We start from the raw sequence: 23,719 nt of genomic DNA, 5'->3' as shown, positions 1-23,719 counted from the left end.
AAGTGCTAGCGACGGTAGACTATCGCCCCAGTTCCGCTTATAGTCAGAAACTACTCATGAACGAAACAGCAAATGCTCCCCAAATATCGTCCTTTAGCCAGGGACATCGACATAATGTTCTGATGCCGTCATCGACTGCCTTGAACTATGGTTGCGTCCACTAGGTCGTGGGAAATGCAAGGCAGGTAACCGTGTCGTTAGACGATAAGTGGACGTCATTGGTTGGAGTACCACCGTGTGTTTGCCGCTCCGTATTCGGCGTGTGTCCGACATGTATAGATGGAAATGACATATTGTACAGATAATTCACTAGACTTGCTTTGTTTCTCGTAACTGCTGCTGTAATTTGCACATCCTACTTTTTGACAGTCTTCATACCTTAACGTTCATTTCTGTTGTGCAGGTTATTTTTTCCATTCGATTTCCTTGCCTTTTTCGTCTGTTGGCCTATGAACATCTAAGCAGCTTTATCAGTTTCCTTTTCTGCTTTTCTGCTGAGTAAGGAAGTTGTCATTCCTAAACGGTCCTGTCCGCAGGTATGATTTTGCTGACGCATTACAAGGCAGCACACTCTACACTAATCAGGATTGGGCCCTTTTCTGCACCTTAACTGCAAGGCACCTGCTATGTTCTATGCTGTGAAAGTAAACTCTTTAGAAGTGAGTGTCAAGGAGGCAAGGAATTTAATAAATGAAAACAAATATGGCAAATAGAGAAGATGTAAAAACATCAAAACAGGATTCTGTATTGCCGCTGTGTGCGGATTCAGTTCCACAACCTCGTGCAATGCGAAACAATCTGCTTGTAGAGAGATTTACGTGGATTTCAAAGACATTCATTTAAAGTAATCCATATCTTCCCTCAGGAGGGCAGACAGGGAAGGGCAGAAGAGTTCAGGATCTCGCTACAGAATAGGTATTCAGCTCTAACTGAGGATGGCCACATTACCCTAGAGGCAAGGAACAATAATTTCAGAGATATCATTACTGAGTGCGCGGTAGAAGTAGGCGGTAGGATAGTTAGAGAGGATACCGGTAAGCTGTCTAAGGAGACAAAAGATTTAAGAAACGCCAGAGTATGAAAGCTTCCAATCCAACAGACAAGATGAATTGGCCGAGATATCAAAGCTAATCAATAAGCGCAAGGTGGCCGATATAAGGAAGTATAACATGGAGAAAATTGAGCATGCTGTAATGAACGGGGGAAGCCTTAAAGCGGTAAAGAAGAAATTGGGCATAGGCAAAAACCAGATGTATGCGATAAGGGACAAGGCGGGCAACGTCATCACTAATATGGACAAGATAGTCAAAGTAGCCGAGGAGTTCTATACAGATCTCTACAGTAGCCAAAGTAGTCAGGACCGTAATGAGATTGGCGGTAGGGAAAAACAGTCAGACGTTCCACCAGTGACGAAGGACGAGGTCAAGAAAGCACTAGAAACTATGCAAAGGGGGTAATCAGCTGGAGAGGATCAGATAACTACAGATTTGCTGAAGGACAGGGGGGATATCGTGCTAGAGAAACTGGCCACCCTGTATACGCAGTGCCTGGTGTCTTCGACGGTACCGGAACCATGGAAGAATGCAAACATTATCCTCATTCACAAGAAAGGGGACTCTAGGGACCTTAAAAATTACAGACCAATCAGCTTACTGTCTGTTACGTCATCATCATCAGCCTGATTATACTCACTGCAGGGCGAAGGCCTCTCCCATATCTCTCCACTTAACCCGGTTCTGTGCTAGCTGCATCCACTTGACCCCTGCGAACTTCTTAATCTCATCCGCCCACCTAACTTTCTGCCGCCCCCTGCTACGCTTTCCTTCCCTTGGAATCCAGTTTGTTACCCTCAGCGACCATCGGTTATCCTCTCTTCGCACTACATGTCCTGCCCATGTCCATTTCTTCTTCTTAATTTCCACTAGAATGTCGTTAACTTGAGTTATTTCTCTGACCCACTCTGCACGCTTTCTATCTCTTAATGTTGCCCCTACCATTTTTCGTTCCATAGCCCTCTGGGTTGTCCTCTGTTACGTATAAGGTATTTACTAAGGTAATCGCTAATAGAATCAAGACAACCTTAGACTGCAATCAAGCAAATGATCAAGCAGGGTTTCGGAAACGGTACTCTACTATCGATCATATCCATACCATCAATCAGGTGATAGAAAAATGCTCGGAATATAACCAGCCTTTATACATAGCATTCATTGATTACGAAAAGCATTTGACTCAGTTGAAACCTCGGCGGTGATGCAGGCATTGCGAAATCAGGGGGTAGACGAGCCGTACGTGAAAGTGCTGGAAGATATATATAGTGGCTGCACAGCAACCATAGTTCTGCATAAAGAAAGTAACAAAATTCCCATAAAGAAAGGTGTTAGGCAAGGAGACACAATCTCCCCAGTACTATTCACAGCTTGTTTAGAGGAAGTGTTCAGAGACTTGGAATGGGAGCAGTTAGGGATAAGGGTAGATGGAGAATACCTCAGTAATCTACGATTTGCTGATGACATTGCCTTGCTAAGCAACTCGGGGGATGAACTGCAAATAATGATTGATGACCTAGACAGAAAAAGTAGAAAGGTGGGCTTGAAAGTCAATATGCAGAAGACTAAGGTGATGTTCAACAGCCTCGGGAAGGAACAGCAGTTTACATTAGGTAGCGAAATACTGGAAGTAGTAGGCGAATATGTCTACTTAGGACAGGTAGTAACCGCAGATCCGGACCATGAAAAGAAAATAACAAGAAGAATAAGATTGGGATGGAGCGCATTTGGCAAGCACTCGCAGATTATTACTCGTAGATTACCGGTTTTGCTCAAGAGGAAAGTATACAACAGTTGCATCTTGCCTGTACTCACCTATGGGGCTGAAACGTGGAGGCTAACCAAGAGAATTCTACTTAAGTTGAGGACAACCCAGAGGGCTATGGAACGAAAAATGGTAGGGGTAACATTAAGCGATAGAAAGCGTGCAGAGTGGGTCAGAGAAATAACTCAAGTTACCGACATTCTAGTGGAAATTAAGAAGAAGAAATGGACATGGGCAGGACATGTAGTGCGAAGAGAGGATAACCGATGGTCGCTTAGGGTAACAAACTGGATTCCAAGGGAAGGAAAGCGTAGCAGGGGGCGGCAGAAAGTTAGGTGGGCGGATGAGATTAAGAAGTTCGCAGGGGTCAAGTGGATGCAGCTAGCACGGAACCGGGTTAAGTGGAGAAATATGGGAGAGGCCTTCGCCCTGCAGTGGGTATAATCAGGCTGATGATGATGATGATGATGATGCTGATATCTTCGCTATCAATTTGACGAACCTTGTTTATTTCCCTACTTTCTTCGTCCCCTCCCTAGCGGCAGAACATGACGACAGGGGACACCTCACCTGCGGCAGCGTTGGCTCCGCAGCCCCAGTGACGTCTTCATCCTGCTGTGCTAGTGGGTTGGTATGCACGTGAGTGGCCGTCGATGCGGGCTGCTGCTGCTGTGGCTGCTGTGGCGGAGCTGGAGGTTTCTTGCCCAGCAGGTAGAAGGTCATGAGCATGCCCTTGCCCTTGACGGACACCAGGCCGCGCTGCTCGAGCGCGAACCCGAACGTCTCCAGGATGTCGGCCGTCTCCTTTACCACCTGCAGTGAGACCGCCGCTCGTTATTGCTTCTGACACAACGCAAGAGACATGCGCCTAGAGACTGCGTCCGCCTCAGTGCGCCGCCTTTCGCATTGCCCTACAGCGACCTACAACATAAGCAAGGTGCGACGGCACTGCTGTCGCCGGACTGGGCTGACTGGGGTTGAAAACAAGGCTTAGCGTTCATAGTAATTCATGGAAACAAAAGATTTCAAGTCAGTTTTCTGATTTTACAATGCGACTATGATGTCATCATTCGGTGCACAGTAACTATGAACATCGTAGAACACAATGTGAGACTACGAAACCTCATTACAGAAGCAGGGCATTTTAAAAATACCGAGGTATATTTAAAATACTGAAATATTTTTAAAATATCGCGAAGCATAGGGGGATACAAGTCCGAAGCATGGCTCAGAGAAATACATGCAAGGAAAACTTGCCAAAATAATTTTCCGGTTTCGGAGAGCACCAATAAGCACGGCAGATAGATAAAGGTCAGCGGATGTCTTTAAGGAAAACTGTGAGAGTATGCTACGTCATTTTTAATGCAATAAATGTTTAAAGCGCCTCGATAAATGTGCATTGTAAACACCGACATCATCGTTGTCGTCGTCATCATCATCATGACGAGCCGGACTGTACCAACTGCAGGGCCAAAGCCTCTCCCATACTACTCCAATTAACCCGGTCCCGTGCTAATTGTATCCACTTGACCCCTGCGAATTTCTTAATCTCATCCACCCACCCAACTTTCTGCCGCACCATGCCCCACTTTCCTTCCTTTGGAGTCCAATTGGTTACTGTTGGAGACCATCGGAACACCGACATACCGCTGAAAGGTAGATATCCTCTGGGTGTTTCTTGCAATCGCGACAACGTGTGTTGTTTGATATGCTGCTGCTCAGGCTTTGTTCCCTCTTAAATACTGCCGCTCAAATGACACAACTTCTAATGGTGAAGACAGTACGCACACAGCATGATCAACGAACTGCGTGCAGCAGCAGACGGCCACAATGGCCCCTCTGCTCACACGAGTTGCATTGACGGACGTCGACGCCGTCCGCGCTCCAATAGAGCGTCGTCTGCGTCGTCTATGCCTTAAATAGCGTCCGCAATCCCCAGTTCCCTTACTGGGGAAATGCAGTTAAATTGGCATAGTACAGTCGTTAGAGCCCACGCAAACTTTCGAGGTGCCGGCCTCTGCCGGAGGTGGTACTCGAGCCTTTTCGCACACCTTCTTGTGGCGAAGGTGAACTTGGATACTTATTGGCGATGTTGTGCTGGTGGTGGAAATTCAGCATTAAATTGAGACATTACGGGAAATTTGAGAAGTCCGCCGCTGAGAGACCAATTTTCCATGATATATCTCGGAATGCCGCGTACACTCTGGTTCGGGGAAAAGCTGAACGCCTCTGCTTTTGCCAATAAAAGGGGAGTCTTCCTCGCCATCAACTTTGCGAGCGCCGGGCTGGTAATTATACAGGAATCGGTCGCAACCCCCCCCCCCCCCTCCCACTCCCTCCCCTTACGACCCGGCTGACCGGCGCAGCACGTGGTGGGGATTGAACCCCCATCATGGCTGCGGCTCACCGGACCCGTTTGGTTCTTGTCGTCAGCCGCTGGAGGAGCCACGTGAACCTCGGCTAGGACTCCAGTCATAACACCGCTAGCTAGATATAGCGGCCTCGTCTTCAGCGTAAACGACGGTGTAGCTTTCGAAGTACAAAATGAAGTGGAGCTCATAACAATACCAGCACCAGGACGGCCGCATTCGGACTACTTCTAGGCAAGACGGTATAGCCGAATTCTCCTCCGCAGAAAGTGTATGCCAAGTGTCAAGTGTCCACTGTGCGCGCGCATTTGAGATTTAGCAGTTAGGACATGTCGAGGCACCCTTTGGCCGGAGTTTCATGCTCACTCACCTGGATGTTGCCGGCCTTTCCTGTGCTTTCCATTCGGCTGGCAACGTTGACTGTGTTACCCCAGATGTCGAAGTGAGGCTTGCGGGCGCCGATAACACCCGATGTGATGGGTCCGTGGTTTATGCCTGCGAGAGACGTTGACGAAACATTTGTGCTCGCGAAAACCACAAGAAGGAAAAAATACCTGGCTGCTTGAGTCAGAATTCAAGGTAATGGTTTCGGCCGTGTGCTATTGCCGCAAACCATTGAACGCTTTTTTGGTTGTCATTTAAACACCCACCAGCGAGTGGCCTTATCACTGTGATTATTGTGAATGGAACGACCTTATTCATGCTTCTTGTCGTTTGACGCCATAGAGTTTCTTACACTAACTAGAAGGAAAGCTGAGGGCGCTGCACTTCAGCCACCATGGGCGCGCTAAGAATCATGGGCCGGTGTGCTATTTGTTGCGGGACAGTCGGGTTTGCTCGGATGCATAAAGTTTGATGTTTTTTTTTTCATCATCATCATTATCTCGAGGTGCGTACATAGACCGCAATAGCCATAGTAGCGAAGGCGCGAATATATGGTTTCTGTTCCCCAAAATACCAATAAAAACTTCCTTATGTAATTGCACAACCATAAATATTTCCAAAACGTTTTTTTCCTTTTAAAATGTGCCTATTAAGTGCGAAATATTGGTATTTGTGCTGCTCAAAACAAAGCCAATAGGAGAAAGAGCCATCGCTTATATTGGATAAATTCACACTGACATGCTGTTCTCTCCCCTTTTGAAATTTATAGTCACAATATTGAATGATAGGACATTATTTACGGTAGAATAACGTTTAACTTTGCATTAGTTTTGGCCAAATGTTGTAGTTCGGCACTCGGTAGCTCTCCAGCCCATGATGCTTTGAGCACCCATGGTGGCTGAACTGGTCGTCTGGAAACTCTTTGTAAACTCCCATATGTGGCAGCAGAGCTTTCCCTCTAGGTAAGAGTAAGAAACTCCATGTTTGACGGGGCCTTATCACATTTGTTTTTTAAGCTTGAGATGCGCCGAGATGTTTCCCGATTGATCGCAGCGAAGGAGGAGGAGGAGGAGGAAAAAACTTTATTAAAAAAAATGTAAACACTCCCAGGAGGGCCTCTTAGTCCAGGAGCCCTTTGGCTGTTCCTTCTAGCTTAGCCCGCTCGACCAGCCGTAACTGATCTGCAGGTTGTGTGGCTAGAAGGGCAGCCTCCCAGGAGGAGGGGGTGTCGCAGCGAAGTGCAAATGTTTCTGTATCGTTCGAGACATTTCCAGGTATCTTTGGCCGGTTATCTAGATGGCTCTTCGCCGACTTTAAATTGAGCGCTGACGAATGAAACGAGCATCCGTCGAACACTACTGTTGTTATCATCACCGGCGAAATGTTTAGTTCTTTATCGGGTTAAATTCAGCCCAATAAAGAATTTATTCCAGTGATTTTCAAGTCTCCTCGATTGTGCCTACGGCCTCGTCACTACCAAGAGACAACATTTGTCTTCTCAATCTGTACAGCTTTGTTTGACAAGCCTTCCCACCCTGCTTTGTTTATCTCTTCTATTTCCCGTAGCCATATGTTATTATACAAAAGTGTGCACTTCTAATGTGATCTGGAAATCTCTGCGTTATGTCACAAGGAGCGAAACTTGAATGAAGTTCTATGCGCACGATTGAAACTTCCATTTTCCCCGCGTATACCACGCACACCACTTAGGCACATAGGAAAGCTGCGCCCCGGTGCAAGTGACAAAAGGTCTGCCACGCGACCAGCGAGGTAGTCCAAGCCGACAGACACAATATGATTAGGCAGAACTCAGAAAGAAGCGGCGAACTTATCGAAGAAGGCCTTTCAGCCGATAGGATCGATCGTTTATAATGACGTCATGGCCCAGCATGATATCGGAGGTGGATGGCCCATGACTATGTGAAATTTAATTACTTCGCTGTGCTTTTTATTTGTATACGACAATAAAGACATGTGTTTTTTGTTTCATTCCCCCGAGAGTAACCCGCCGGACTGAGACCCTTGTCCCTCCATTCTTTGTTAATGTCACCCTGTAAAGCGTGCTTGTCTGTTAGACAATAATGCTAGTGGGCAGAGCCAGTTTCTGAAAGAAAAGGCAGAAAACGTTAGAGAAACTGCATTATATGCCACTCTTCTGATTTCCCCTTCTCATACGTCGTCAAGGTAATACCTGGCTTACATCAGTTCTGTAAAAACGTAGCTTGGTCTGCAGCAATATTCAGTGTGGAGAACAATGTCAGCATGGAGCTACCGAGAATTTACAAGTACAAGACTGCAGTGCTAACACGGGGTCGCAAAATTCTTACCTTCTTTTACACGTCTTAGAACTAGCACTCTTACTTGCATTGGAACATATTGGGAGTAAGTTTTTGCAAGAAATGACTGTTTGGATATTCGCTCACTACGAAGCAGTGCAGTGGCGGCTGTTTTGAAAGCTGCATCATCGCAATGAGTTTTCTCGCCGAATAAATTAGTGCAAAATTTCACCAAGGTAATTTGCATTTATTGTGACAGTTTATAGCGGCGGGTAGATGATGCCCTACTCTTTCGAATAGAACTTCGTTGCTGTAGATGATGGCGGAGATGACGATAACGACCAATAGTGGAACTGTAGGGCAACCAGCTAAGAATCGTGCTGGTTATCGGTCATAGGGGGATTTGCTATCGGAACCGACAGAACAAGCCTTACCTACGCACCATCTGATATAAAACTCACAGAAAAGAAGCAGACAGGATATGCGACAGATCAGTTCTTTACGCGGTACACGGGTCGGAAAAAGAAAGCGGCAAATAGCAGCACGAATGAGAAGGTTGTTGGTGACAAAGGAAGGCTACACAGTCTAGGAACAACACAACACGCAGCCCTTCTGTTCACTTTGTTCGCAGTAAACCACTACACTGCAGCCTGTCAAGGATGAAAGAATCACTCCAAGAAGAAAGGAAGATTCCCTTTGTCCAAACCAAAAGCCATAGCGCCAAACCCTTCCAGCTAACAGTCTCAGAGAAATTTTCAGATCCCGTAGACTTATAGACAAGTAGATGAAATATTCGTTCGGCTTCCACCGATAGGCTGTTGCGTATTCGTACTAACCCATCTTGAGGACGAAGTTGTTGAAGCTCTCTCGGTTGATGTTGTTGAGCGTGTCCTTGAGAGCGAGGGCAAAGTCCGTCAGCTGCGCCAGGTGGCCCCATTTCTCCTCTACGCTGGCGCCGGCCTGCAAGAAAGAGGAATAGTTTAACGGGATCAGCATTGAAAGGAAGGCACTCTCAACGTCAAATTAAAGAGATCCTGTCTACGCTAGACACTTTTCAACAAATGTGGGAGCACACTTCTATCATTGCGGAAACCGAAGGAGGCCACGAGATGGTCTCAGTATACCTGCAGATAGTTTGCAGAGCAATGCGTACATTTATCATGTTATAGAACTTAATGATCACACAGTCAATTCATCAAAATACTAATCCACTCTCTATTTTTGATTCTAAAGGGCAAATTTATATTGCAAAATTGAAGGCTGTCAACATCATGCAACAGTCCTTTTTAAAGGTTTCGAGGTCAGCGATGTGCCTGATGAAAAAACGTCAAATTACCATATTCGAAAAAAAAAAAATCATCTTTCACGCATTGCACAGTGGTGCTTGAATTATTTACACACGACCGTTTTATATTTGAATATATCGAAGAATTTAACAAGCCTTTGGTTTTAAATGTGCAATGTGCATGCTATTTTGTTAATGTGCAATGCGTGGAAACAAACACAGTGTTATTTTCTTGTTTTCTCAGATACGAATTTTTGGCGTCCCATATTTCGAGCACCATTGCTGGTTAGCAAATGTTAATGAAAGAGAACCCACCTTTGCTGTCTGTTGCTTTCAGTATCACGCTATGATATTGTCACTAAAAATAAAATGTTTAATATTTATTTGCCTAATTGCTAAGTTATTAATATATTACATATCTGTCTTGATGTACATATTGCATTTACACACCGCACCGAGGTGTCATTCATAGCTTTTAAAATGATAACCTGCAAACTCGAAAAAAAAAAAATCATCTTTCACGCATTGCACAGTGGTGCTTGAATTATTTACACACGACCGTTTTATATTTGAATATATCGAAGAATTTAACAAGCCTTCGGTTTTAAATGTGCAATGTGCATGCTATTTTGTTAATGTGCAATGCGTGGAAACACAGTGTTATTTTCTTGTTTTCTCAGATACGAATTTTTGGCGTCCCATATTTCGAGCACCATTGCTGGTTAGCAAATGTTAATGAAAGAGAACCCACCTTTGCTGTCTGTTGCTTTCAGTATCACGCTATGATATTGTCACTAAAAATAAAATGTTTAATATTTATTTGCCTAATTGCTAAGTTATTAATATATTACATATCTGTCTTGGTGTACATATTGCATTTACACACCGCACCGAGGTGTCATTCATAGCTTTTAAAATGATAACCTGTAAACTCGAAAAAAACAAAACAACAAACATCACTCTGCATAAGCTAAACAACCCGAGAATACACGGTAGTATATCGTGTAACTTTGTGTTTCATGCTGATAGCCGAGCTGCGTGCTTCTAAAGGCCGCGGTCAGTACCCACTAATTTGAAAGAGCGATCCAGGCAAACAAGGTATCACCCTCTTTAAAACACTTCTTATACTTGTTTCTTTTTTCTTTTTTTTTTCGTTACTCTTTAGCTGCGAGGTAAAATATCACACGTAGACTTTTATCGGTTACTTCAGCTCCCGGATGAATAAACTGTAATGAGTAAACTATGCATGGCAATTTCACGGCTTAACAATGTTACATTGCTGACTATCTTTTGCAAAATGATATTAGTTAGCGCTAGAAACTGCCGAACTTTGGATGTCCCAGAGAAAAGTGTTAAGCGATTGCTTTACCTAGAGATGGAAGATAGACATAAAGTTTTTGTAGGTTGCTTGACTCATTCCCGCTTTCTTCATATAGTTTTTCACAACTCTCTCTTTCTCTCTGATTGACCGGACACGCACGAGGCCCACACGTCACCATCAAGTGAGCGCTGCCTACGCAACTGAAAGACCTTTGATCTCATTGCTACAATATCGAGGGAGCTAAGGAAACGTTGTTCCTTCTAGTCGTTATGAGTGTTACACTTCTCACTGTTTATCACCATGACAGCATGGCGTTACAGTTATGCGGGGTGGCTGAACGATGCGGCTGTTGCTTGACTTTATATTGTGTGCCAGAATATGCTGCCACACGGAAACTGTTTTCTTCTTGCCTTTTGAATGCTCTTCTTTTTTTAAAAATGAAAACCGTTACTGTGAATAAAGAGTTTAAATGAAAAAAAAAAAAAAAAATGTGCGACTCAAGAGCCCTACTTTAAACCACTGGGCAACTGTTTAAAAGCGATTGTCAGTTGCATGATATTTAAAATCAGTACCTTGCTGTTTGGAATGCAACTTGGAAACATTTATTGTATTATGTGATGCGCCTGATATTATACGGGCGCCCAACGTGTAATATTGGGTGTGAAAGAGATGCGGTTCTTTAAATTTTCTGTTGATGACGGTGGGTGTGCGGCATTGTCAAGAAGGCCTTCTGGAAGCTTTGCCTGCAAGTCTCCAAGCATGACTTCATGCACATAATGTCTGACTGCAATGCGTTCTACTCATAAACCACCCGGAGGTGGTGTATCCAAGGCAGGCCCGCACGCCCGTCCGATACTCACCTTTGGTTCGTCCTCTTTGCTCAGTCCGCTGGCCGCCATGTAGCTGGAGCCGATGGTCTTGATTTTGAGGATGTCCCGGAAACGGCTCTGCTCTAGCAGCTGGACAGAAGATGGGGGAGAGGGATAGTTAAATACCACAAATAGCTACCAGCATATCCGGAAGGTGACATAGATATCAGGCTCAAAGGCGGCATGTCTCTCTGCGTGTGTCTGTCCGGTTCTCCTGACGAGCATGCATCTGCTCACATGCATGGTCGAAGGCAGTGCACTGATTATGCTGTTTGTGTGACGTCACAGCACCACACGCCATGGCTGACTTTGCAGCACTTATCGACTCCGGCAGCACATTTGAGACGGAAATCGAAGACACCGGGCGCCTTGTGTTATACCGAGTCAGAGACGCTACTCGCAGGCCATGCAGAACCGTTTCTATGGATTGGTAAAAGTGGGCTTTCATGTCAGTGCCACTCCTGCCAACTCGAATAGCATAGATCGCACTGCTCCTCACAAGCATGCGTCTGGCTGGCAGTTGTTGATAGGCTGCATAGCCGGGCACTAACTGGCGACGGCAGTGACGTCCATAGAATGGAATTCGCATGCCGTCATCACACCGATATACGGTGCCACAGCGAATGTAGGAGATGTATTCACACATAGCCACGAATGCTTGAACTTAAACGTAGCCTCCATGTACGGGGGGCCCTCTTATAAAGCAGCTCGATAGGCTTTGCACTTATGGTGTGGACTTGTTACTGCAGCCATTCAGTACGTGTCCTGCGCTTCTCACCACCTAACCCTCACACCAAGGGCCTTTTGGGTGATCATTTGTTTTTTTTTTTCTCTCTACCTATCAATTTTTTTTTCTTTCGTGATGTGCTCAACAATTCTCTCACGGTGTATATAAGCGTAATATAAGACATGCTACTCATTGATTTCTTTCCGTGACACTTTTCTTCTCAGTTTCATTTAATGTGTTATTTATTTCTTCTTTTGTGTTCTATCTGTGTGTGTAAACCTTGTGTGCCCATTTTCTTTTTTTATTTGTGCTGCAACACGAAGACCACATGGTTGTTCCTGCGCACATTAAATGAAGATGGATTGATAAATTTATTATTATTATTATTATTATTATTATTATTATTATTATTATTATTATTATTATTATTATTATTATTATTATTATTATTATTATTATTATTATTATTATTATTATTATTATTATCGTCATCATCATCATCATTAGCCTGATTATACCCCCTGCAGGGTAAAGGCCTCTCCCGTTTTCCTCCAATTAGCCCGGTCCCGTGCTACCTGCCTCTACTTGACCTCATGCGAGCTTCTTAGCTTCACTCGCCCGCCTGATTTTCTGCCGCCCCCTGCTACGCTTTCCTTCCCCTGAAATCCAATTTGTTACCATTAGAGACCATAAATTATTCTCTCTTCGCACTATGGCATTCTGAGAGGAAAAAATAAATACATGTTATCTTGTGCTCAAAAAGGCGCGAAATTAAACACAGTTTTGTTTACTGAAAGTCGCTGAAATGATAAGCTGGTACCGGTCAATGCACTTCTTGCTTTTTCGGCACGCCAGCAGCGTAATGTTTCTAATCATGCAAAGTGTTCTTCGTGTGATTATGCGAGATTTCTAGCTTTTAGCCTTGGCTAATGGCGTCGAAGCCATTAGCAAACGACTTTCAATTCCCTGCGACACTGCCTATCCGTGCACGTGCTGCTCTAGAAACATAAAACACTCCAGCCTAACAATATGAGGCGACGTCATTCGGTGGCGAAACTGCGACCGAAGGCACGTAGAATAAAACGACAATGCAGCGGGCCACTACCATACTAGGGCTTGGGTTTTCGTGCTAGACTTAAAAGAAAAACAACTTCCGGCGTCTTCGTGTATACGATAAGAAATACGGCCTGCGTTTTCAAAAAGCGATTAATATAACCGTCATAAATAATATACAGCGAGAGATGAATACAAAAGCTCGGCTCGAAACCTGACGGGTTTAACTAAGGCAGGGCATGGCCTGACATGTTAGCATTGTGAATATCGTCCGGACTCCGTCGTTACGCTAGCGTTTTGGTGGCTCACTATAAGTACGCAATATTTTTAGACCGAACCTTGTGGACCTGTAGCGTCCGGCATCATCACGGCACGACGTCTCATTGATCGCTGTGCTCGAGTTTAGAACAACGAGGGTTCTCGTGAACAGCAAAGGTCTCGGGCGCTACGCTTCTCTCGCTGGGTAATTGCCTCGCGTGCCGGTGCCCGTCGATGAATGCAGCAAACTTAGGCATCGTTTCCACACACGTTTAGGTTAACGCTAAACACAACAATGCTATTCCTCACATATTGTTCGTACCGTATACATAAAAGAGCGCGCAAAAAAAAACACACACAAAAAAAAAGGAACAGTTTGAGCCTCACCGCGTCAAAGTCCGAGATGACCTCGTTGAGGAAGCGAAGGCACTCGAGCCCCTGGTTGTTGACCGACTCCTCGGTGTAGAAGTCGGAGAAGTTGGGCATGGCCGCGAACAGTACCCCGACGGCATCGTGGCTCTTGCTGTATAGGTCCTGCAAGCAGTGTGCATAGGAAAGGAATTTTAACCTTCGCTGTTGTAGGTGACTTTCGTCGCTTTCGTGAGACGTCTCTCTCGAGAAGAGAAATCTACCTCCAAGAAACCACCTGTTACCGGATTTACGTGCGTTGCTGCCTCATCATACCAGTCCGTGCAACTTATGTTTAATTAGGATGAAGTTCGATTTCCGGCAGCGCATGACTACTAGCAAGTATTTTTGCACCGCCGACGCGAGATGCGCTAGCGGTTCCAGGTTCCTTTATCGCTCACCGGAATATCATCTCATTAGGACCGAGACACCTTTAGATGGTAAGGTGCGCTAAGGACGCGGTGTATCAACTTCAATACTCACGTATTTTCTTAAAGTGTATTCGAAAGAAAGAAAAGTCTTTTACACGTTGATACGCCTACAGCAGCGACGTGGGGTTGAAACGAATAAGCAGGCTCCTATTTGATTAATCCTAGCCTCACCTCGTCTAGCCTGCGGCGTCCGAGGAAGACCTTGGCCACGTGCGGTGGCAGCACGTTGTAGACGAGCGCCTCGTTCTTTCGGCGCATGTCGGCCACCTTCTCCTTCTGCTCCTCCACGTCCTTCCGCCACAGGAAAAGCCTCCGAGATGTCAGCTCGAACTGCGAATAATATGCCCCGCGACAAAGAAGCACAAATCTTCTCGGGGTTCTGGCGGTTGTGAGGAAGCTTGAAACTAATAAAGAGATGGAACTTAGGACTCAATGTCCGACCCGGAAAGGTGAACTCATTGCACTGATTACCAAAAAAAAAAGGCTAATCATCATCATCATCATCGTCGTCGTCGGCCTGACTATACCGACTGCAGGGCGAAGGCCTCTCCCATATTTCTCCAATTAACCCGGTTCTGTGCTAGCTGCATCCACTTGACCCCTGCGAACTTCTTAACCTCATCCGCCCACCTAATTTTCCCTAGCTTTCCCACCTAAAAAAGGGTTCATGATACCTCAAGTACGGCAAAGCCAGGTACGAGAGAAGGAAAATTGTGTCAATTTTTTTCGGACCCACTTTAATTTTACTGAAGAGCAAATGCCTCTCTTGCAGGCCCCTGGTCACCTTATCGTACGCTCTCGTCCAATCCGTCATTTCAAAAGGCCCTGAGGACAACTGAAGAGAACCTGTATCGACGCGCACCTCATTGTGATCCCAGCAGGAACACTCTGGTCGAAAGTAGATTCACAGTTATCAAGTTTTATGTGACGTTTTGGTGAGGCAGTTAGTATTTCACAGTAATTTGCAGAACATCTACGGCACGCGCAGGCTTCCTCTCCGCTTTTTTGTTCCATTTCGAGGAGATGCTATTCGGGTAAGCTTTGGTGCATACATATTTTTTAACCACGTACAGGGTCGCCCACTCTTACTGCGAACACTCGAGCAGGTGGTCACTCTCTTCAAAGCGCCATTGTGTCCGACGTGGCCGTACACCGAAGCAAAGTGGCTGGGCTCACATGGACCTGGAGGCGGTGCTTCGCACTCCTTACCACTTGTCTTCAGTGCGCAGCCGGAGTGGACGCAATCACACTTTGAAAACCGCGAGCACCGGCTGGAATGTTCCTACTAAAGGTAGACGACCCTGTAAGTCTCACCGTCATTGTACTTTAACAGGGGAGGTGGGGGGGAGGAGGGGGTTAAGATGTTAGACAGCAAAGTCTTGTAAATTAATGACTAAGACGCCATCTTTGTCTCCAGGCCAAATCCCCTCTGCCTCGGGACCGATCGTTTACTTTACCCCGAAGGCGCGTTTGGTGTTTCAGTGCATGTTGCTCGCACTAAACTTCTTAAGTAAGCGCCTGCTATGTTCGCTTCTGTTGCCTGTTGACACTTTTTCTTCAATGATTTTAAAAGCTTTGGATACAGCGGCAAACGTTTTCCGATTTACGAAGCAGTGTGCGCTTCTTTCTGAGAACGTAGAGTGCCTCTCCGAAGGTGATGACCAGGGCCAGGGCTATTGTTACCAATAATTTTAATTTGCCCTTTTCGGGCACGAATACATTTAGAGCAAGCATACAGCAGCATACATTTTCCGGTGTGTGTAGGAGTTCACTCTCTTCTTTGATCACGTGCCTCACCTGTCTCGAGATGATGACCAGGGCCAGGGCTATGGCGACCAGGTAGATAAGTTGCACGACGCCGTGGTTTAGCAGGTGCCTGCAAGAGCAGTGCGGTCAGGCAATTACGCAGGAAATTTTAAGCGCGCGTTAAAGGCTACATAGTCGCACAACAGCATTTATCATCTGTCCTCTTCACAGGTGGAGGAGACGGATAGGAGATCAGGAGGATAGGAGAGACAGATAGAATAAAGGATGAGAAAGATGATGCATTTGAGAGCCCTGAAGCTTAGTCGGCCTGGACAGATTGTCTTGAAAAATTACTACAAGCGCTAAGAGATAAGAACACGCGTTCACAGAAAGGAAGCACAGAGTACAGCGCTTCTCGCCGCTGACCGCTGTCTTGTTTTATGATGTATGCATTTAAAAATGCATCTAATAAAGGCCGCCCGTCGCAATTATGCTGCTTTCTGTTCATTCTTGTGTTCATATTTTGATGTTAGCTCTTGCAATTTTTCAAAATGGGCGTATGTTAACCAGCTCTGCTTTCTGCTTCATTGAATGCTTATTTCAAAAGGGAGTAATATATCACCCCCCCCCCCCCCCCCCCCCCCCCCCGGAAAGCTAGAAACACTATTATTTCGATCTGAGAAAAGAAAGTCTAGGGACACACGAACACGCATGGACATCATAGTTGCTTCTCGGGCGCCGAGCTCATATACACAAATTAATGGATGAAACTATTTCTTTAGTTATTTATAATATCTAGGTCAGTAAAATAGCATCTTTAAAATACTAAAGAACCTTTATAAATGGTTCAGCAGTTTGAGTAGCTGGGAGCCGCGGTTTCCTTCAAGAACAGTACTCAGGAAGATGTGCTTTAATATCTACTGGCCTTGAGTGGGTGGATGGAAGAAAGCACGTGATCAACTTAAGTTAAGGAAACCGCATGTTACTACGGCCCTGACAGGTCAATCGATTTCATATCTCATAGGCTTCCCAGATCACAGTCGTGCCTTTCTCCCGCCTTCGACTGAAACTTCGAGCACTCACTCGTCCGACTGGGGCTGCTGAGCATCGGGAGCGACAGTGGAAGGAGCAGCCGTGTCCGCGGGATCGAGCAGGGGTTCGGGCCCTGGGCCCTGCGGCTGCCTGAATTGGTCACTGAGGGGCGGCAGCAGGCACAGGGCGCACTGGAGTGCGCACAGCAGCGCCAGGAAGGCCATCTTGGTCAGGTAGCTGAGGCGCACCAGTACGGCCACGGCCAACAGCGCCAGTGCTGCTACGCTGGTCGAGTGCCGGGCGGCGCTAAGTAGAGGGTCCTCCTCCTCACCGACAGCCCGCTGGGCGCTGTTGATGGAACCCAACAGCTACGAGGAGAGAGACCACATCGGCGTTAGAGCACGAACGAAGTCTGAACAGTGCCCGAGACGCTCATCGCCGCCAACTGACGCGTTACTTGGTACGCGCCTTTCTTATACGTTTATAATGAGCAGTATAGCGAACATATGGCGTCGCTAAAAACAGGTAACTCGCGTTGATCGGTTAACCCGCATGAAAGCAAGTCGAAGCACACTTATGAATATTGCCCACACCTAAGAAAAGAGAGAAAAAGAATGAGCATCTGCTGTATACGTTCACTCATAATGACACAAGTATCAGTAGTGTCCCATGTATAATCTCACTTATTATAAGCAATAGTGGCAGTGAATATTGAAGTGAATGCACTTGGAAAGAATGCCGAGGTAAATGTTTTTGCTCATTTCGCTTTAGTACCAAAAGCAATTTTTTTTTTCTTAGTCGTTGCCGCTCTCGGCATCGTTGGCCGTCATGGTACAACGGGTGACGTTATATTGACGCACTTTTTGCTTGTAACTAGAACCAGCTTAATGACGGTCGTAGTGAATTACTGCGCAGAAATTGCAGCTGACGAAGATGCGGTGTTAGCGTCGCGTTTGAATACGCGCCTGCGTAAACACGACTGTGCTCGTGGCCTATGTTACTTTATTGGAGTATCGAACGAAGATTTGAAGGAACTTGGCTGCGGATATTATTGACGGTGTGTAGGCGCGAACTCGCCTGAAAAATGTCACTGCGAAGCAGAATTACGCTGAATCGAATGAAACGAACAGTGGAGAAGTTGGCGCCCTCGGGAAGATGGGCGCCTGCGATGTGGATGCCCGATCGCCCGCAGACCAACACAAATCCCAAACTTTTTCCACAACTTCTACGCGGATGACATTACCCTGTGGACAACCACGGGATACGTAAGAAACGTAGAGGACACTCTTAAAGCTGGAGCGGTCGTAGTGGCAACGCACGATGCATCCATCGGCCTAGCGTGCTCATATTGCATTTTAGCTCATATTGCTCATGTCTGTACGTACACTCAGTGCCCATCATAGGCCCATCATCTACATGGGGCACGAACCGAACATGTCATCATAGAAAGTGCGTGCCCAAGTCTTCCGTGACTCATTTCCGCTCGAGCTAGCTTATGTATACTTCAGGTATTGGACTAACAATTTCCAAATGACGCAGACAAGTCTATTTTTATATAAAGAGCAAGAATTTATTGCGCGTAAGCCAATTAAGAAACCCTGTTTCCCATGTTTTGGCGTGGTTTTGCTTGGCTATTTAGAATTCGGATACTGGCCCAAAGTTTGGTAGCGCTAAACATCTTTATGGCACCCATAGAAATTGGAGGTACATTCGGTTTGAATCTCATCGCAAACTAGTGCCCGTCTTGGTAGAAGATGGATGCTAGATGGGAAGGGAAATGTTATGACACTACCTGAACGCTTCGCGCAGGACGCTTGCGTGACAATTTTGGCACAAAAGGAAAATGTGGCGTTACATGGAGGTCCGTTTGATGCTGTACGGATAAATGGCGCGCCAGAGACGACAAGGCGGGAAGAGCCCTGCGACAGACACGCCTCTTGTGAATACCATCGTCCCACTCTCCGCTTAGGTGGCTCGATAATAGCTGACAGTTGCTATGGCAACCAGCAAGGCACATGAAAAAGTTTTGCTTGGCTCTGATGATCGTATATGCGCTTTCATCTTAATTTCGTTTTTCTAGCTCCTGAATTCGACTCAGACGGCGGCGGTTTCATCTCACACACGCATTTCGGTCGGCTTCACCGCACAACTCACAAGCACGGGGGGCCTCATCAGATCCCCGCTGCACTGGAATGTCACGTGAAAAATGCGTGCGCTGGACCGCATGCTTTAATGATGATCGGCTTCTGGTGAGCGGCAATAGTTAGTCCAGGCTCAGCTTTGGTCGTGCGACAGCACCGATTTCTTACGTGGTGGCTAACAATGAAACGTCGGGGCACCGCCGAAGCAAACACTCGGCTAGCTTCCAGCGCAATGCGATATTTACGAGAACGACAGAACCGATCCCGCCGAAACAGAACGTAAGTACGAAGTAATGTTGTATTGTAGCCCGCCAGAGTGAGTGAGTGAAAAAACTTTATTGAGGTATTTTGGTTAGTCTCGGAGAGTCTTTCTGCAGCCGCTTCTTCGCCACCGTTGGAGACTCCTTAGCACGGATGGTTCCCTCATTCCAGGGCTCCACTGGTCCTGGCTACCTCGCATGCGTGCTGCACCAATGCCCTTTGGGCGGTGAGCTCGCAGCTGGTTAGCAGGCCCTCCCATTGCTCCGCACTCGGGTTAGTTTGTTTGTGGAAAGTGTAGTTGTGTTTACATTCCCATGTGACGTGGTATAGGGTCGGACTGTCTCCGCACCAGGGGCAGCTATCTCTATACTGTGTGGGAAACATTTTGTTTAGAATGTATAAGTTGTGGAAGGTGCCAGTCTGCAGTCTTCTCCAGCTGGTCGCTTCTTCTTGTGTGAGTCGCTTGTGGGGCGGAGGGTATTTTAACCTGCTGCCTCTGTAGTGATTTAAAATATCTGCGTACGTCGGGTCCACCATCACGGGGTCCACGAGGTCAGCAAGGCTCGGTGCGTGATTTCGCGAACCAGGCTGTCTGCCCTCATGTTGCCCTCTATGTTGGTGTGCGCCGGTGCCCAGAAAACTACTTGTGTTGCTTTATAGCCCGAGGCTCCTGCGCCGAGGAGAATGCGTAGGGCCTCCCTGCAGATTCTTCCTTGTTGGAACCTTCTGCAGGCTGTCTTGGAGTCTGTTATTATAACCTGTGATTCGTTTCTTCGATAGCCCTCGGCCGCTGCGAGTGCCACAGCGATCTCCTCTCCGTCTACTACCGATCTTCCTCTCGTGGATGCGCAGCTGATCGTGTTGCCTGAGCAGTCAACCACCGCTGCTGCTATCCTCGTGTTGGTGCTGTATCTGTCTCTCGGGTATAGCCCTGCGTCTGTATATACTGTATATGCCTTTTTAGCTAGGTGGTTCTCCACGTATTCTGCTCTTGCCTGTCTTCTGGTCGCGTGTAGGTTGGGGTCCATATTTCGTGGTATCGGGCGAATTCTGAGGGTTCGCCGGATTTCGTCTGGAATGTTTTCGTTTGGGTCTGGCGTGTTTTCCGCCTGGTAGCCTAGTCTTCTCAGTAGTCTTCTGCCTGTTTCCGTGAGTTCTAGCCTTTCTAGCTGTGCTTCCAGTTGGGCCGTCGCCAGCTCCTCAAAGGTGTTGTGAACTCCCAGTTCTAGTAGCTTGTTGTTTGGGGTGTTTCTTGGTAGGTTTAGGGCCGTTTTGTAGGCTTTCCTTATCAGAGCTTCGGCCTGTTCTTTTTCTTTCTTGATTGCCGGGTGGTAGGGAAGGGAGTATGTCACCCTGCTGACTACCAGGCTTCTGACTAGTTTAAGGGTGTCGTCTTCCTTCATGCCATGCCTTCTATTGGAGACTCTTTTAATCATTCTGCTGACTTGTTCGGTTGTTTTTTGCAGTAGGCTGATCGTGTGGCTGCACTTTCCGCTACTCTGCAGCCACATGCCTAATATCCTTATGACGTTTTTTTCCGGTATGTTTTGGCCTTGGAGCTTGATTTCCAGGTTCGCCTTCGTAGGTTTCTTCGCCACCCTGAGTAGCTCCGACTTGTCTGTTGAACACGCTAGGCCTCTTGCCCTTACGTATTCTTCTACGCATGTTGCGGCTCTCTGTAGGCTTTCCTGCTTCTCTTCTAGCGTGCCCCGGTTGGTCCAAACCGTGATGTCGTCCGCATACATGGCATGCTGTATGTCTTCGATTTCTTCCAGTCTTTTGGCCAAGCCAATCATGGCTAGGTTAAAGAGCACGGGCGAGATCACCGACCCCTGTGGGGTTCCCTTGTGGGGGGTGCTGAAAGGCTGACTTCTCACCTCCCCCAGCCCTATGGTGGCTGTTCTGCCTGCTAGAAAGGCTCTTACATAGTTGTGAGTTCTTTCCCCGCAGTTTATATTTTGGAGTCCCTCCATTATGGCCGGGTGGCTGACGTTGTCAAAGGCCCCTTTGATGTCTAGGGCCATGACCACGTTTTCCCCTGTTTTTGGGATGTTGGTTAGGATGTCCTCCTTGAGTTGTAGGAGAACGTCCTGCGTAGATAGCTTAGACCTGAATCCAAACATGCTGTGTGGATAGATTTGCTCTCGTTCCATCCACCGCTGGATTCTTTTCGTAATTATTCTTTCATACAGCTTTCCCAAGCATGAGGTAAGGGATATTGGCCGCAGATTCTCGATTTGCAATTTTTTGCCCGGTTTGGGAATCATTACCACCTCTGCATGTTTCCATTCGGCCGGGATTGTGCCCTCGGCCCAGAGTTGGTTGAGGTAGTTTGTCAGCTGGTTTACTGCCCCCTCGCTGAGGTTGCGTATGAGGGAGTTTCGTATCTTATCTCCCCCGGCTGCCGTGTTTTTAGTGAGGGCCCCCATCGCCTCGTGCACTTCTGCCAGCGTGATCGGCCTGTCCATCTCAGGATTCTCTTTGCCCTGATAACTTCCTTTGTATTCTTCTGGGCTTTCTTTCCCGTAACCCTTTCCGCAATGTTTCGCACTATTTGAGGAAACGAAAAAAATTCGGTTGTTCCCTTCCTCAGAAACATCATCAGTTGAATAAAATGGCTTGTACAAAGGCGTCGAGATGGTGCAAGTGCTTAATGTCACGCCTAGTTAATGAAGGACACAAAGACGTCCTGCCCATCTCTCTTCTCGGGCCTGACTGGCTTTGGTCGATTGTCTAGGTGGTACCCTTGCCTTTTTAGTGCTCTCCCGCCTCTCGCCTCAACTGGGGTATCATTTGCACTGAAACCGCGCACAAAGCTTGCGCGTTGTTGACCCTTTTGTTGCTTAGTAAGTTTGACCATGGAGCTTGTCTGGTCTGGCTCCGCATGAGGAAAAACCCGAATCGTGTGCGATGATATTATGGAGCAAAAGATGGCAACGTCGATTTTCCGAGAAAGAGCAGCTGTAGCACCATCTGGTGTCGCTGGAGGAAAGCGTTGCGGTTTTAAAGTACCCAAAGAAGCGAGGCACGCTTTTGGAATGATCCTAAACTGGCGCCACTACTGCCCATTGCCAGAAAATTGGCGTTTGTATTCTGCTCCTTTAATCTCGCCACAGACAATTCTGGTTTCTAATCATGTGCGGCCAAATCAGGTAAGCACCACTGTAAGACATATCACTCAACAGAAGGGTCTACAACGGGCAATCTTTGCGCGCGGTTTTAGTGCAAGTGGGCCCCCTAGTTGAGGCGGGAGAAATTTTCAAAACGGTTCCGATAAAGCTGCAGAACATTGCAGAAGAACCTCTTTCGCTCCGTATAACCTTTATTCGACTGCACACAGTCTGCTTAAGGAAGAAAATTTGGTTTGGTTTGTGGGATTTAACGCCCCAAAGCCACTCGGGCTATGAGAGACACCGTAGTGAAGGACACCAGAAATTTCGACTATCTGGGGTTCTTTAACATGCACTGACATCGCACAGCACACGGACGCCTTGCTTTTCGTCTTCGTCGAAAAACAGCCGCCGTGGCAGGGCTTCGATCCCAAATCCTTGGGAACAGTAGTCGAACGCCCTAACCACTGCGCCACCCCGGCGGGGATTAAGTAAGAAAGTAATGTCATAAACCAAACCGTACAATACGTTGCATGCTACGACCGAAAACGACGGTCAACGAGTGTGACGCTTTACTTCACAGCGCTGGCTGTTCGTTTGCATACTTTAAACATATTAATTAGGAAAATATAATGACATAGGGGACACACATCGAGGTGCACGTCACATACGATCTTTCGCATCTCGCGGAATCTCGCAGAAACCGCATTTCTAAGTCCGATGTGACTCTTCGTTATCTGTCGTCTGCTCCATAGTGTAGACATGATTAATAAGTTTTGCTCCTTCGGTTAAGATTGCTTTGTGTAAATTATTGCGTCACTCTGACCGACCTTCAAGGTTGAAGCAGACGGCAGATTGCGACACGTCTGTGCGGGCGCGTATACGTGCATAAGAAAGCGCGCGGTGAAAGCAGCGAGCTGAGCGAACCTGGGCTCCATTTCGTACCTTCCTGCCACACTTGGCGCTGCACACCAATAGCTTGAGAGCACCGCTCCGTGAAGCTTTGGGCCGCTATTGTATTTCACTTTTGTTTTTCGGCGCTGGACCGCGTGAACCCAGCGGAACCTTAATGCTATCTAAAGCAGCAAGCGGACTACCGGACAGTTTTTATCATGCTACCATGTCGCCAAAGCGAAAAGTAAACTGTACTACAAATGGAGCTATAGAAAGAGCACGCTCGCTACGGCTTGCGCAGTGAAGTGTTTCGAGAACGAGGAAACTTAAATGTCTTAGA

At 46.8% G+C, this 23,719-nt stretch overlaps 1 protein-coding gene across 1 annotated transcript in view; it reads right to left on the bottom strand.

Moving 5' to 3' along the window:
• Positions 1 to 23,719, bottom strand: part of LOC146193191 (adenylate cyclase type 3-like) — a 215,909-nt gene that overhangs the window by 10,359 nt on the left and 181,831 nt on the right. The window contains exons 10-17 of the mRNA XM_084602609.1: positions 17,025 to 17,341; positions 15,993 to 16,071; positions 14,367 to 14,525; positions 13,744 to 13,890; positions 11,310 to 11,408; positions 8,680 to 8,803; positions 5,554 to 5,678; positions 3,385 to 3,627 (exon numbers count right to left, since the gene is read on the bottom strand). Of these exons, the coding sequence (XP_084458735.1) occupies positions 3,385 to 3,627; positions 5,554 to 5,678; positions 8,680 to 8,803; positions 11,310 to 11,408; positions 13,744 to 13,890; positions 14,367 to 14,525; positions 15,993 to 16,071; positions 17,025 to 17,341 (1,293 nt within the window). The remainder of the gene's footprint in view (positions 1 to 3,384; positions 3,628 to 5,553; positions 5,679 to 8,679; positions 8,804 to 11,309; positions 11,409 to 13,743; positions 13,891 to 14,366; positions 14,526 to 15,992; positions 16,072 to 17,024; positions 17,342 to 23,719) is intronic.

The sequence above is a fragment of the Amblyomma maculatum genome, chromosome 4 (genome assembly GCF_055883805.1).
Source record: "Amblyomma maculatum isolate TAMU_Amacu chromosome 4, ASM5588380v1, whole genome shotgun sequence".
Classification (NCBI taxonomy): domain Eukaryota; kingdom Metazoa; phylum Arthropoda; class Arachnida; order Ixodida; family Ixodidae; genus Amblyomma; species Amblyomma maculatum.
Note: the sequence above shows the minus strand (reverse complement) of the source record. Positions and strands in the feature narration are given on the sequence as shown.